This window comes from Squalius cephalus (assembly GCF_949319135.1).
Source record: "Squalius cephalus genome assembly, chromosome: 18".
Classification (NCBI taxonomy): Eukaryota; Metazoa; Chordata; class Actinopteri; order Cypriniformes; family Leuciscidae; genus Squalius; species Squalius cephalus.
Window position 1 is genome coordinate 19,658,793 of NC_137139.1, and position 16,108 is coordinate 19,674,900.

Genomic DNA, 16,108 nt, shown 5'->3' on the forward strand with positions numbered 1-16,108 from the left:
GGGCCGTTATCGGCGTTAACGCGCTGCGTTAACGCGAGACTCTTATCGCGCGATAAAAAAAAATATCGCCGTTAATCTATTCTCCAAGTTGGGTTGGGAGCGTTGGGAGCTGGCTCAAGCTACACAAGCTATGATGACGCAATCTACCCGCGGCCGCGAGGAACACCCGGCTGCAACGCATCATATTCGTCGTCATCTTAGTAAACACGGCTGAAAGTGAAAGCTGGTGTAAAAGATCCGTGCAACATCCATTATTTGGACTTGGTTTGTATTTAAGCCGTCCGACGTAGACTGTGTGGTGTAACAGTTCGGTAAGTTAACACACGACTAATCCGTTCTACCACCTCAAATTCAAAACGAAACACATCACTGAATACCAGCGCGCGCGTATTATTCCCAATATATCTTAGTGAGTGGTGTAGCACATAATCTCTTTTTATTAAAAGCGCCCGATTTTAAGAATCGTTGTTGTGTTTCTTTTTAACTGAAAAGACATCAGTTAGACAATATTCTAATTTTAAATGTGGGGTTTCATAAGCTCCAAGCCATAATAAACATTAGACCTACTTAAGTCTCTGCAGCTAGTGTACTTAAATTTTATTTATCTGCAAAATTATGTTGTATACTTACAGTTTTGCACAATATATGTTCTCAAAACTACATACACCCTTTCAAAAAAACAAAAAAAAAACAAAAACATTTAGCAGTTGTTTAGCAGGGTCTGTGTAACCTGTTCTGAAATGGTTTTATTATAATATCGTTATCGCAAGAGGCTGCAATGTATATCACAATATGGATTTTAGGCCATATCGCCCATCCCTAATTGATAGCCTATAGTAGTTGATAATAACATAGGCCTACCTAATGTTGCCTACGGACGGTAACAGTACAGTAGTAACCTTTTGCAGTCTATGAGTAGAACAGCTTTCTCAAGCAGTTTGTGATGCATTTTGGAAACAGGAGATGAGCCCCTGGTCTAATGCGCCACCTGGCTTGAGAAACCCGTTCTCAAAGACTTACTTTTATAGTCATTATTTGGGTAGCACACATACTCTGAATGCCTTCGGCAGAATTCAAATGAGCCATTTTAATCTAGATTAATCTAGATTAATTTCAAAATTAATCTAGATTAATCTAGATTAAAAAAATTAATCTATGCCCACCTCTAATATATATATATATATATATATATATATATAGGGGGGGTTTGATGCATATTGAATGATTGTCAAGGAAAAACATTGTAGAGAAGGAAGAAGCAGAAACATAGCTGAAAAAAAATCTCTGCAGCACATTTTGTCCCAGTTTTTTAGGATCAGTTTTATATTTCACAATAGACTAAATCTAGATAATGTACATTTCGTTGCATCTGTAATTTAGACAGAATTCACCAAAATTCACACAGCTTGTAGGTATGAAGTAGTCCATCATGCACATCATTGTTCAATGGATAGTGTTTTATTTATTTTTTGTACAATGAAAATGAAATTGAGTGTTGCAACTGAGTAGAGAGGGACCTTGAGGGTTTTCCCTGCTGCTAAAAACGCTGATCCACAAACAGGAATTTATCTCCTCTCTTTTAGCTCTGCTGATTCATTTTGTTCCTCGCTGTCGTCTTATGCGGTCTGCCTATCTCTCTGTTTCCTCCCATAGGTTCAACAGCTAATGAAAGCAGCTAGGAATGGCACGAAAGATGGACTGGAAAAGACCAAAATAGCCATGATGCGCAAAGTGTCCTTCCTGAGTAAAAAAGACTGCACAGGTTTGACTCAGACTTTTTGACTCTCATTTCCTCTTGTTCATTTCTGGTGTTTATTCTGACACCTGGAAGGATTCAGTACAGAAACAATACTAGAAACTAGATACCTCTTTGAATGTTTTGAATGCTTGAATTATTCTGAGATAACAGTTGGCATATATTATCACAGAGCTACAGAATAGTGTGTACATTAGAGGGACGAGTGAGCCAATATGGCAGAAATTGGAATAGTCAGTGATGACAGTGTAAATGAGGAGTTTAACTGTGCTATACTGTGTCAATGTGCAGATGACACAGAGGATGATTCTGGATATCTGGATGTGACTGTATCTGAACTCAAACATCCACCACCTCAACTTTCTCCAATGCCAGAAGGACTCAGTGGCCAACAGGTGCGTGTTTGTGTTTGTACTTGTGTGTGAATCTGTCTGCATTCCTGTCAGTATCATACTAGCCCTGCTCATTTATGATATGGCCACATTCTCACAGCAGCAGAATATGGTTGTCAGTCCTGTGTTTGATTCCTTAATTCAGTTATATTCTCACACAGTTCAGTTATTTACGGGAGTGACAACCACATTCTATAACCGAACTCGCACCCCTAAATTCAGGACTCACAACCGCAGTCTTGGAAAAGCCGAGCTGTGTGAACGGAACCGTTACGTTCACACTGTAATTTTTTGGGATTGACAACCGCATTTACAGGCGTTCATACAGAACTGTGTTTGAATGGGACATTTCGAGACTCGCAGCTGGAAGTAAATGTGGTTGTCAATCCCCAAAACTGACAGAGTGAACGTAGCCATATTTACATACACTGACTACAGTGTATGTAAATGTGTAGGTCAGTAAGATTTTTTTTTTTTTTAAGTTGATGCTTTAATTCTGCAAGGATTCATTAAATTGATCCAAATTGACAGTAAAGACTTTTACATTGTTACAGAAATTCTGCAAAATTGTGGTTTCCACAAAAATATTAAGCAGCACCACTGTTTTCAACATTGATAATAATAAGAAATGTTTGTTGAGCAGCAAATCAGCATATTATAATGATTTCTGAAGGATCATGTGACACTGAATACTGCAGTAATGATGCTGAAAATTCAGCTTTGGTCACTGGAATAAATTACATTTTAAAATGTATTCAAATACAAAACAGTTATTTTTAATTGTCATAAAATTTCACAATATTACAGTTTTATACTGCCTTGGTGAACACCATAGACTTTCAAAACCATTTAGAAAAAATCACACTGTTCCCAAACTTTTGAATTAAAGTATATTTTTACATAATTTATGTTAAATATAAAGCTGCTGGTGTGCTGTCAGTTAGCCTAATATAATTGAAATGAGCATTTTGCATTTTGTTTTTGTAAGTGCAGATTGTCAGACGTCATATTCTTGGCTCTATCCTCCAGAGTGAAAGAAGCTACTTAGACTCACTCAAGAGGATCCTGCTGGTCAGTGACACAATCCTGGCATCACATCTGAATATAATATTCCTTAATTTTCTCTATGAAGTGGAAAGGATGGGAAAAATAGGAATATAGCACAAAGGGGAAAATAATACTGTGTTAAAAAAGCTTAAAACTGCCTGTGGTGGTTTGCTGGTCTTAGACAGTTTAAACTGGTTAGCCAGCTGGTATCCAAGCCTGTCCAGCAGAAGGTGCTTAAAACCCCTCTAAAACCATCAAAACTGACCATCCTAACTAACTTGGACAGGGTGATTTAAGCTTTTTTTCAGCAGGTTGAAGACAAAAACAAAATATATATTGTATTATTGTAAATTGACAAAAATAGATGTGATTTGTTTTTATTAAATTAATAGATACATCACAATCTGAATGTAAAAGAGACTCATACCTACCGCCTGAATTATATTTTAGGAATATAAGAAGCCTTTGATGGAGGCGGAGCCCCGGATCCTGAGCTTGAAGAAGATCCAGCCCATTTTTTATAGGCTGAAGGAGATCCTGCAGTGTCACTCCATGTTTCAGATTGCTCTGGCCTCCCGTGTAGCAGAATGGGATAACACTGAGAAAATCGGAGATCTCTTTGTTGCTTCAGTATGTCTCCTGTTGTTCTACTAAAACATTCAATTTGTGGTGTTTTTCACAGCTTCTGATTGTTTGTTCATAGATTTTTTTTGCTCTGGTTACAAAAAGTTTAGGATTTCTCTGCTTGAACTCTCATTTTGTCATACTTGTTTTCGATTTAAAAGACTGCACAATTGCATGGCATTGATCCAGCGGATTTGTATGGCCACAAAAATGCCATTTTGTATTCCACCCCACATTTTAAGAAAAAGGTTTTTGCCTGAATAAGCATTGTCATATCTGCGTAATGTGTATTAATGTGTAATGGTCTGTATTTAGACTCAAAATTGACTCGTTTTCTGTTGGTCTCTGTGATGAGGGATCTTTGTAGATGGAAAAACAGAACATCCTTTAGTCAGCAGTTCTATTTTAAGTGTGCAAGTTTCCTCTGCATTACCCAGGCTCTGCCCTGCAGCTGAGCACATTATTTTTAAGACCGTTGGATCAGTAAAATTTAAAACAATCATGCAAATAGTCCCTTCATAACTATTGACAATAGAAATGCAAGCTCAGTGCACATTGTACGGTCACAGATCATTAGTACACAGATATTATGTCTGAAATGTGGATTGTTATGTCTTCCACTGAGTTTATCAATGTCTTCATTCCAGTTTTCCAAGTCAATGGTGCTAGATGTGTACAGTGACTATGTCAACAACTTCACCAATGCTATGGCTCTGATCAAGAAAGCTTGTATGTCCAAGCCAGCATTTCTGGAGTTCCTCAAGGTAAACTTCTCAACCTGCCCCTAAGTGTTTATCGTTCCTCCTCAGTGCTTAATACGTGCTGCTTGCTAACGCAGCATTACTATTATTCATATTTAGGGTTAGGTTTCAAGTGATTTTAGACATTATAACATTGTTATAGACATTATAACATTTTGTGTTGTTCTGGGTTGTAGAAGAAGCAAGCTGCCAGTACAGACAGAATCACACTCTATGGCCTGATGGTCAAACCAATCCAACGCTTTCCTCAGTTCATACTCCTCCTGCAGGTTAGTGCTCTGACACACACACACACACACACAGTTAATGACCCTAATACGTTTAACTATTTAGAGAGTATTTTATGATGTTGGAATTTCCTCAGGCTTTTCTGTATGGGGAAGTGAAAGACAGATTGCTAGTAAAGCACATTAAATTTACACATAACATGTGCTTACTATCAAAACCATGATCTGATACTGTACAGCAATGCTCAAATATGTAAACCTAAACGCTGGTGAAATCCCTCTTGTATGTTCTGATTACATGTATAAGACTCTATTATTTTTTTGTCATTAGATCATTCTTATATGCAATGACTTCATTTGCATGTAGCCTCTGGGGTGCTGAGGCTGTTGCCGTAGGCTGTTTTTCAGGGACATTTGAGTTCATATGAGGGGTGTTATATTGGTGTACAGTTGAAAATGAGCTGAAATGGCTAAACTGGAGAAATCACAGAAAGGTTGCCATAAAATGACATTAAAAGTCCAATTTATATCCTTAATCTGACATATTTCCAGTGAGGGTGGGACTTGATTTTATAGTAAATGTGGTCAGTTTTCATTTCATGTTCCTTTTAATGTGCACTATTGCATGTAAATGTTAACTGAGTAAAGGAAAAGTCTATACTGGATTAACTGAATCTTGTTCCCCTTGAGAAACATCTTTTGCTTGCAGGGGACTGAAACATTGGCTGAATGACAGATTAGGTAGTAAGGACTGAATATATGCTGACATATCTGTGTGTGGTCCACAGGACATGCTGAAAAACACCCCTGTGGGGCATCAGGACAGGCTGCCGTTGCAGCTGGCCCTCACTGAGCTTGAGACTCTCGCCGAGAAGCTGAACGAGCAGAAACGGCTGGCCGAGCAGCTCGCAGAGATCCAACAACTTGCTCGTAGCATCGGTGACCGTAACCTTAGTAAGGTCAGAGACCACCGCTCTACAAAAACAAATGGGACACTTCAAAGTATTTCCAACCCAAAAACACAATGATTTACAAGATAATTTGGCAGGCAGTGTGGAAGGACATGAGCTGTCAGTGTGATTGGACTGCTATTTTCACATTTCCTCTTTCTAGAAATAACTTTGACAAAGATTTTTTCTTGCCAGGATGGGGAGTTGTCCATGAAAGTGATTTTAGTGGCCGCTAAAAAAGACCATATGATATCAAAGGAGTTTTGTGGCTTTCAGTTTATATCTGTTATCTTTGAGGTCATCTATCTGCTAGCATGGAGGAGCCCCTTCCTAAATCATAAAGACAACTATATACTTTTCGTTTAGGAAGGCCCATGTTCTGCAATGTGTGAAAAATAGCTAGTGTGAAATTATAAAGACAACATGTTGTTTGCAAAATTAAACTGACTTTCATTGTTCTAAAGCCAAAAGAAAAAAATATGGAAATACTCCGCTTAACAGCATAACACCATATTTTTTATGTATTTCTTTCTATCCACTATTACAGTGATGTTAATACACTATTACAGAAAAACTAAAATTAATCTTTGCAAAATTAAAGTGGCTTGTATACTGTCGTTGTTCTAAAGCCAAAAGAAGTTATTAATATATTATCATAAAATTATTACTTTGTATTGAGTTAACAACATATTTTTTTGCACATTTATTTCTACCCACTTTTTGAGTAAAGCTAAATTATAAACTTATTATATTTTTACACTTTTCCCCCCCTTTTGCATCCCTCTTGGGGTTTTCAATCACAGAATAAGTTAACCTTTAGCAAATGTACTCACTTAAAATTAAACTGAGAGTGCCGTTATAACTTATAGGTAATGTAATTTTTAATATTAATCATTTTAATTAGACTGATTTAATATATTACTAACAATATACATATTTAAAATATTAATTTAGATTATTTTAAGTCATCCTGTGGCCCCTTTGGAAGTTTGCTGAGGCCCCCAAGTGGGCCCGGAGCACTTGGTTGAGAACCACGGCATTAGAGAGTTCCCACTTCCCTCAGCAGATGCATTGCACAAATATATCTCACATTCATATGCAAATAAGCAGTTTTTCTAGCCTCTAGATTTGTTAGACTGTGCAAGTGTTACATTCAAGGCTGTTAAAACGAGAATGATTTAAGAAGAAGGAGATCAATCAAAATATATTACTTCAAAGTCAAGAGTCTAAACTGAAGAGCACAGACATACAGGTGATGCAAGTGTTCTGTCATGGTGTGGATGTATTCATTTACTTTTTAAAATGATTCTTTTTTTAAACAGCAGCTGAACTCTGATCAGAAGCAGTTGATTCTGTCTGAGACATTGATTGAGACCGTCTATGGTGAGAAGGGTCAAGTCCTCAAGTCTAAGGAGCGCAAAGTCTTCCTCCTGAATGATATGCTCGTCTGTGCAAACATCAATGTAAAGTAAGTACTCCTCTTCACATGTCCAGCAATGTGGACATCACAACTCTGTCCTTTCATGAGAGAGATTTAAGCTCATTTAATTATGTTGCATTATAATGAAAGAAATCGTTCACCCAAAAAGGAAAATTCTGTTGTCATTTACTCATCTTTATGCTGTTCAAACCTTGATTTCTTCTGTGGAATATAAAAAGAAGCTTAGTAAAATGTTCACTCTGCTTTTTTTTTTCTTCATATAATCAAAGTGCATGGTGACCAAGGGCCATCAAGCTTCAAAATTGATGACAAAAAGTATCATAGTCATAGCAAAGTAGTCCATACAACGCTTTATTCCAAGTTATCTGAAGCTGTATGATAGCAAGCTGTTGTTTTTCATTAAAAATGTTCTCTGACGACGCATCTTTCAAATCTCATTCATATTCAAATCTGGCGTGTCGAAACATATCACATCAGGTTTGACATCATTGGTTCTCATGTGTTTCATAACCGATTGCAACGTGCCAGATTAAATATGTACATATGCAAATATTTAAATTGCACATGAGATTTGAGAGCTTTGGTGGGGGGAGTAAGGATTTTCTATGAATAATAATCTTAAATTAAAAGCTACTGTATGGCTTCAGAAGACATGTTATATAGAGTCATATGATCTACTTTTATGGTACTTTTATGTAATTTTTGGAGGTCACCATTCACTCTCATTGTATGGAAAAGAGCAGCATGAACATCCTGCCTAGCATCTTCTTTTGCGTTTGACAGAAGACATTTAGAATTACATGAGGGTGAGTAAATGATGTCAGATCTTTCATTTCTGGGTTAATTAGATATAAATTAATAAATGAGTAGAATTCAGTTACTTGCTCATAATTTATGAATTAAAGGGTTAGTTCACTAAAAAATGAAAATTCTGTCAGTAATTACTCACCCTCATGTTGTTCCAACCCCGTAAGACTTTCGTTCATCTTCGGAACACAAATCTTCAGAACGTAGGCTCACTATTGACCAGCATCACACGCATCACACACATGACCAGCGTCAGCCAATAGTGAGCCTACGTTCTGACGTAGAACCCAGAAGCGCTGCGCTGTTACACTACGTGAACTCACTCAGAGGCCCACATAATAGAAAATGAATAGTTGAATAAAGTCGTTATTTTTGTTTGTTTTTTTGTGCACAAAAAGTATTCTCGTCGCTTGATAAACTTAAGGTTGAGCCACTGTAGTCACTTGGACTATTTTAACGATGTCTTTACTAACTTTTCTGGGATGGCAGATATCGATTACTTAGAAGCCTATGAAGGAGTGAGCCAGCTCTCAGATTTCATCAAAAATATCTTAATTTGTGTTCCGAAGATGAACGAAAGCCTTACGGGGTTGGAACAACATGGGGTGAGTAATTACTGACAGAATTCTTGGGTGAACTAACTTTTTAAGGCCATCTTCTTATTAACTCCCTCTTAACTGACACACAGAGACATTGAAACGGGCATTGATAACATCTTTGAGGAGCCAAGGTAACATTCTCACATCTGGCAGGTTTTTTCATTAATGACCACTGGGTCATGCTGTTTTCAAAGACTTCGGATCAGAATGATTTTACACTGGCTTCAAAGTTCTCCTGCACTCCTCAATCTCATCGAGCTGTTCTCAGTGCAGATCATGCATAACAGTGGAATACATGAATAATAATTTCCTGAAATCACAGTAGGGGGTGTTAGGCTCTCTGGGAATCCTTCTGATCACAAAGCTCTAATTGCCCATCGAATTCCTGGATCTCTGTCACCATCGTTCAGACGTCCTCTGATCACGCATTGTTTGTAATTGGGAGTTGGACTTTGTTTTGCGATCTTAAAGCAATTCTTTTGTGTTTAATCAGGGGCCCTCCAGATATCAGCAGCCTAGTCCCCATCGGTCCAAAATACGTAGTTAAATGGAGTGCCCCCCTGCTGCAAGTGCAAGTGGTGGAGGTGGGCCAGGAGACCCCCCAGCGTAAAGACACCGTCTACCAGCACAGTGGAAGCAAGCGCCTGAGCTCCACCAACTCTCAAGGTTGGTATTTTTAAGTGTACTCCTTTCATGTGGTTAGAGGAGCATGGGAAAAATAACGAACTTGGCTTTTTGATGTAGTCAGTAAAGCTTTTTCATAGCAGTTTTTTCTATATTGTACAGACACATAATTGGTCCTACTATAGATTTATATATGTATGTGTGTATATATACACTACTATTCAAAATTTTGGAGTCAGTAAGATTTTCTTTTTTAAAGGAAATTAATACCTGTTTTTCAAATTAATATCCATTTCAAATAAATCATTTTTTGAAAATTATGTTGTTGTTGTTTTTCTTTTTCACGGTTTCCCACAGCACAACTGTTTTCAACATTGATAATAATAAGAAATGTTTTTCGTGCACCAAATCAGCATTTTAGAATGATTTCTGAAAGATCATGTTTGACTGAAGACTGGAGTAATGATGCTGAAAATACAGCTTTTACATCACAGGAATAAATGACATTTAAAACAGGAAAATGTTATTTTAACTTAATAATTAATAAGTATAAATATTGGTAATAATATATATATATATATAGTAATATATTATATAGTACTTATATATAGTAATATATAATATAAATTGTAATATTTCAGAATCTATTGTTTTTTGATCAAATAAATTCAGCCTTGGAGAGCATAAGAGACTTCTTTCAAAAACAACAAATTTGATCAACCATAAATTTTGAACTATAGTATTTGTGTGTGTATGTTTTAATATTTTAATGATTTAATTCGTATTATTTTGTTTTTGTATTGATTAAATTGTATTTGAATTGTAATAAAATACACTTAAATTATGTATTACATCATTTGTAATGAATATATAAAATAATAATAATAATATTATCTTTACCTACATGTAATATAAAGAACCAGTCAGTATTGACACTGTGGCTTCTTGGTTCGAGTTGAACAAGACTGAAGATGTTGGCTTACAGTTCAGTATGAGTCAGTGATTTAAACCTAAAGATTTATGTGCGTTTCATTAAAAGAACTGGCACAATAATGTAATAATTTATGAATTATAAAGGAATGGAAATGTGAATTAATTGGAGTACACTAGTTTGTGGTATTATAGGAAATACTGTCACATAGTATTAATATTCAATCTCCTTATAAATTGTATAGATTTTGACTATTCTCTGACACTGGTAAAATAAATTCCAATTTTCCCCCCGTTATGCTTGTTTTACCTTTGACAAACCACTCTCCCAGAACTAATATCAGTGCATATTCCTCCTGGTACATTCATCTTGTTCAGAAGACCTAAGGTTTCCCCAGAGCTCAATTTTAAACCCAGCTCATATTCTTCAGCAGGGATAATATATACTCACAGTCAGAAGACACTACAGAGGGTCTAATTCCCGGATAACATGAACCAAAAGTCCTTGGGTGACTTTTTTTTTTTCGTCTTCTTTTTTTTTTTTGCATCAGAAACTTCAACTTTTTCTTTCCTGCTGTGTTGGAGCTTTCAGCCTGATACAAATACTGCACAGAATTACAATGTTAGTTGAGCGCAGCCTTTCCGCTGCAAGAATCTGCTGGAGGCGTATTGTTTCAGACCCAAAAGCTTTAATGTGAATATAATTACTGATTATCATGGAAATGTTATTTGTTCAGGAAAGCTGTTTCTGGGACCACCACGGCTGTTCCAGGAACTGCAGGAGTTACAGCATGATCTTTCTGTGGTTGAGGAAGTCACGTTGTTGGTGGGCACCCTGCAGGGATCGTACCAGGTAAAATCCTCAATCATCACACTGTCACACACCTGATCAATTTCTGAGTGTCAGCGGATGATTCCCTTCCTATTAGGGATGTGGATATTTTCATAGTTATCTGAATGACTAGACGTTCTTGAAAGGACAGTTCATTTAAAAGTCTTAATTTACTCACCTTCATGTTGCGCATTATTTATTCTGTGGAACACAAAAGAAGATATTTTGAGAAAAGTGTTTTGTTTTGTCCATACACTGAAAGTCAATGGGGTTTTAATGTTGCTTGGACACCACTGTTCCTCAACATGTATTCTTTTGTGTTCCGCAAAAGATTGATGAGAGATGTGAGATGCAAAAGATAGCAAGAGATGTGGAAATATGAGTACTATTCGTAACTTCTGTTTACCATACAGTATATCTGCATAGTATATGAGTATATGAGTCATTTTTGGGTGAACTATCAATTTAAGGAAGCCCTTAGGCTTTTTATAGAGATGCCTCCACTAGATACCGATCAAATGTTGCTGAAGGGGTGTTCAAATGGAGGCATAGGCACGAAAAAGCAGCATGAGATCAGCCTTAAAGGAGAACTCCGGTCAATTTTAACATTGAGCTCATTTTTTTGTAAATTTGGAGTGCTGTCAGTACAGAGAACAACGACAAAAATCGGTGTTGCCTACACCGTGTTATCCTCTTTTTAAAATTTGCACCCTGTTGACTTCAATGGGGCAAGTTTTAAGCCTGCTTTTAGCCTCTTAAAATCCTTGATGTGTCATTACAAGTGCCCAGCCATGTGAGTGATTCCTTCTGAGTGAACACGGTGAATCTGACTGCAGTAGATGTGAAAGATATGAATAAAAATGATGTTATTTCAGCCAGCGCACATACCTGTATTTACATCCTGTTTTCGGTCGAAGTCCACAGTAATCGAACTGTCGAGTTCGGGCGCATGATCGTACGTACTAAACCTATGCGCATGAACTCGACAATCGACTACTGTGGACTTCAACCGAAAACAGGATGTAAATACAGGTATGTGCGCTGGCTGAAATAACATCATTTTTATTCATATCTTTCACATCTACTGCAGTCAGATTCACCCGCGTTCACTCTAAAGGAATCACTCACATGGCTGGGCACTTGTAATGACACATCAAGGATTTAAAGAGGCTAAAAGCAGGTTTAAAACTTGCCCCATTGAAGTCAACAGGGTGCAAATTTTAAAAAGAGGATAACACGGTGTAGGCAACACCGACTTTTGTCGTTGTTCTCTGTACTGACAGCACTCCAAATTTACAAAAAAATTAGCTCAATGTTAAAATTGACCGGAGTTCTCCTTTAAACATTGCTTATATCATTTATGATACATCTGCACATAATAATTTATAGTTACAGATTTGTACTGTATTATTATGTCATTCATTTCATGTTCCTTCCTATATTCAAAAACATTTGTTTTTGTAATATCATTTTTGAAAATTTTTAATTGGACTATTTTAGCTTTGTTAGTATAAGATAAGCTCTTCCACAGCCTTGGTTTCATTAACAAAAATGTAAATATTTAAAAACAAAATAACCAAATTTACATCTACCCAGACTAATAATATCCAAAGTTTACTGACAGCTATGCGAAATATATCTGCAACCTTTTGTTGCACACATCTAGTCCACACAAAAACCGGATTATGTATACTAACAGAAACATTGCTCACAGCAGGCGATTTGAAGTCCGACGGTAATTGTCTTGAAATGTATTGTTGAAGACGGTGGATTTGTAACAAAAGCTTGGCGGTGCTGTCAAAGGGAAGAATTTAGAGACGCAACTTCTCTGAGAGAGTTTACCGTGCTCACAGTCTAGCAGCTTTCAGCATGCTAACACCCTCAATGAGATAGCCTTTATGTATAATGCATAATAAAGGTATTCAAAATGTACATTGTAATGCATTAAATCATTTCATAAATCCTTCCTTGTTACATCTGAAATTGGTTGTTTATAATGTATTGCGCTTTATAAAGGTGTATCGATGTATTTTAATATATTATAACTGGGGTTACAATTATTCATGAGATCATACAATGCATTATGAGGTGCATTACAAGGCATAATTAATGCATTCAAAATACTTTTATAATGCATCATACATAAAGGCTTTAATTAAAGTGTTACCAAAGTTTCTTCTGTAATTCCATCCCTTTTAAAGCACGCCTGCTAAGAATTTTCAAACTGCATTGTTGACCTCGCTATTTGAATAGCTCATTATAATAGCTATAATAATACCTATTCCCAGTTCCTGTGTGAGGCTCTTTCGCTCTCTAACCTCTCTCTGCGCTTATTGTGTTGTTAATGTCAAAAGCAGGGTGCTAATTGTGGTAACCGGTGCTTAGTCAGTCTGACAGCTGTCTCCCGTAAATGTGACTGTGTGCGTGTACAGAATCTCAACACTACGGTGGGACAGGACTGGTGCATGGCTCTTCAGAGGCTTATCCGCATCAAAGAGGACGAGATCCAGTGTGCCAACAAGTGCCGTCTACGGCTGATGGTTCCTGGGAAGCCTGACAAGTGAGTGTCGACTACCCACTGATGCCAGTGGGCACAGGTTACACAAAATAGAGATGTGCATTAAATTCCCTTCAAATGTGGGCGGATGAGACAGTTACTCTAACTGAAACGCATTCATCCATTTCATCATACTTGTACCAGAAGGATTTACATTTCTTGGATTTGTCTTTGACAGGCTCTTTGGAGTTACTCTATCGCTCCACACGGCCAAAAGACTTTTGTTGATCAAATGGAAGTTTAAATGCAAGGCTGAACTAAGAGCTTTTAAGACCTCTGGTCATGAACTCTAATGGACCATTAGGGTTTAAAAGCAGGGGTCTTCAACCTATTTTAGGCCAAGGACCCCCTTGGTGGATAATGAGACAGAGCAGGGACCCCCTGTTACATACAACCTTCACATTTTTATTATTATTATAGTCCAGCATTATATTTATGTTATTTTCAAATAAATGACTTTCTTTTCAATATTTTAATCCAAATTTTTTTTCAGGACAGTTTCCACAAAAGTATTAAGCAGCACCACTGGTTTTAACATTGATAATAATAATAAATGTTTCTTGTGCACTAAATCAGCATGTTAGAATGATTTCTGAAGGATCATGTGACACTGAAGACTGGATTAATGATGCTGAAAATTCAGCTTTGCCATCTCAGGAATAAATTACATTTTTAAATGCATAAAAAAAAAATATATATATTTTAAATTGTAGTCATATTTTACTATATTACTGTTTTTACTTTCTTTTTTTATTCAAGTAAATGCAGCATAGTCATTACATTACTATTAAACACCATAGCGTGGGAAGCACAATGAAAGCTTTGGGTGAAATTAACTAAATATTGTTTAATGCAAAAAGCATATTATTTTGAGATCAAACAGTAATTGCCGGACCCCCTGCCGTACCGCTGTGGACCCCCCGTTGAAGACCCCTGCTTTAAGCTGAATTGTGTCTTTTGTTGTTGCCTTACTTTTTTCCCTTTTAGCAGAACCAAACTCTTTTGACTCTTGGCACAAATACAGCTGTACAATTTTAGTCATGCGTGGAGCTGAAAGAGGCTTTGTTTCACTTGGATTTTGATTGTGTTAAATCCCTCTTGGATTTTCACAGTTTGTGTGTGTGTGTGTGTGTATCTCTTGACAGGTCTGGCCGTCCAGTTAGTTTCACCGTGGTCTTAGGTACGCCCAGTCCAATTAGCAAAATCTCCTGGGTCAATCGCCTGCATCTGGCCAAAATCGCCCTGAGTAAGTGTGGCCTCTCACACATGAGTAACAGGTTTTTGACATGAATCTTTCACTTATCATTTTCATGGGTTCATTCTCTTGTATAAATGTTCCAGTTTTTAGCTTTCAGTTTCAGTGACAGTATTGTGCCTCTGGCTAAGCTTATTACTGTATGTGTAGGAGAAGAGAACTTGCCTGGATGGGTGTGTGTAGAGGATGATGAAAAGACTAAGCCTCCATTCTGGTGCCCGTTACTGGCCTGCCGGGTGCCTGTGTTTGCCCCAAAAGTGCAAGATCTGAAGGTAAGTGAGAGATATCCAACCACTTCAACAGATTTTGCATTTGTGTATACTTAGTAAAGAACACAGAGTTGAAACAAACTATCGAGCTACACACAGAAGTCACGTTATGTCGTTGTTTTTTGAAAAATTTAAGTTCTGTCATCTTTTACTCTCCCTCATGTTTTGTAAGTGAATTGTTAGTGGTGAAAAGTCTGACTTGTGCTGTTCTACTTATAGAAAAGAAAAAATGAGATCTCAACTGTTTCTCTTAGACAAGATGTTTTCAAGGGGATGCTGGGGGTCTGCAGATATTAAGCATTTATTGTTTATTCATTATTTTAACTCAATTTTTTTGAATAAAAATACTTTGGAATAATATTTATTAATATGTGTCATATATAAATATATTTAATATAATATATTAGATTTAATTCATAAGGTATACGTTTCATGTTTTTAGAATATATTAAAATAATATATAAATTAATATAGTAATATATTTTAAAAAAATCCCTTTGGGTTTATATATCTAATAATATTACTGTAATAATGGATAGAAACTTTCACAGTCAACTTGATTAAAACATAAATATTCCATATATTTAATAATTGGCTTTGGATTTTAGTACAGACGGGATGACAAATTTTTTTTAAAGCAAATGTATCATAATATTGATATAATATTTATAACTTTTCTCACAGAAAAAAAACTATTTTTTTTTGGAAATGGGTCTTTGCACATGAAAATGTATAGCTATTTTTCTATTTTAGAAAGGGGGTCCCTCTCAAGTTTGAAAACCCCTATCTTAGACAGCAATGAGATTATAAAATCTTCCTTAGATTTCAATAAGAACTCTACTTCTTGTATTGTATTGCAACAATAGTCTCGTTTGTATCTGTTTATTTATCCTACAACATTATTGGAGTTAATATTGAAATGACCCTTATCTGCAACCAAATGAGCAATGTTTTTCCTGTATGGGGGGTAAAAAGTTTGCTTTGGGTAGTCAGCGTTTGATCTAAGACATGGCAGAGCGTACTCAGATTAACATTCA

The 16,108-nt window shown here is 36.4% G+C and overlaps 1 protein-coding gene across 2 annotated transcripts in view; it reads left to right on the forward strand.

Annotated features, from left to right (window-relative positions):
• Positions 1-16,108, forward strand: part of LOC307146373 (rho guanine nucleotide exchange factor 10-like protein) — a 32,151-nt gene that overhangs the window by 1,260 nt on the left and 14,783 nt on the right. The window contains exons 2-14 of one of the 2 annotated variants that reach the window (XM_079850307.1): positions 1,413-1,762; positions 2,048-2,151; positions 3,142-3,219; positions 3,646-3,825; positions 4,467-4,583; positions 4,757-4,849; positions 5,596-5,766; positions 7,080-7,225; positions 9,098-9,270; positions 10,896-11,011; positions 13,423-13,550; positions 14,693-14,793; positions 14,953-15,074. In XM_079850307.1, the coding sequence (XP_079706433.1) occupies positions 1,666-1,762; positions 2,048-2,151; positions 3,142-3,219; positions 3,646-3,825; positions 4,467-4,583; positions 4,757-4,849; positions 5,596-5,766; positions 7,080-7,225; positions 9,098-9,270; positions 10,896-11,011; positions 13,423-13,550; positions 14,693-14,793; positions 14,953-15,074 (1,626 nt within the window). In that variant the 5' untranslated portion in view covers positions 1,413-1,665. Of the gene's footprint in view, positions 1-1,412; positions 1,763-2,047; positions 2,152-3,141; positions 3,220-3,645; positions 3,826-4,466; positions 4,584-4,756; positions 4,850-5,595; positions 5,767-7,079; positions 7,226-9,097; positions 9,271-10,895; positions 11,012-13,422; positions 13,551-14,692; positions 14,794-14,952; positions 15,075-16,108 lie in introns of those variants that run through there. The other variant, XM_079850306.1, reaches the window with a different exon arrangement.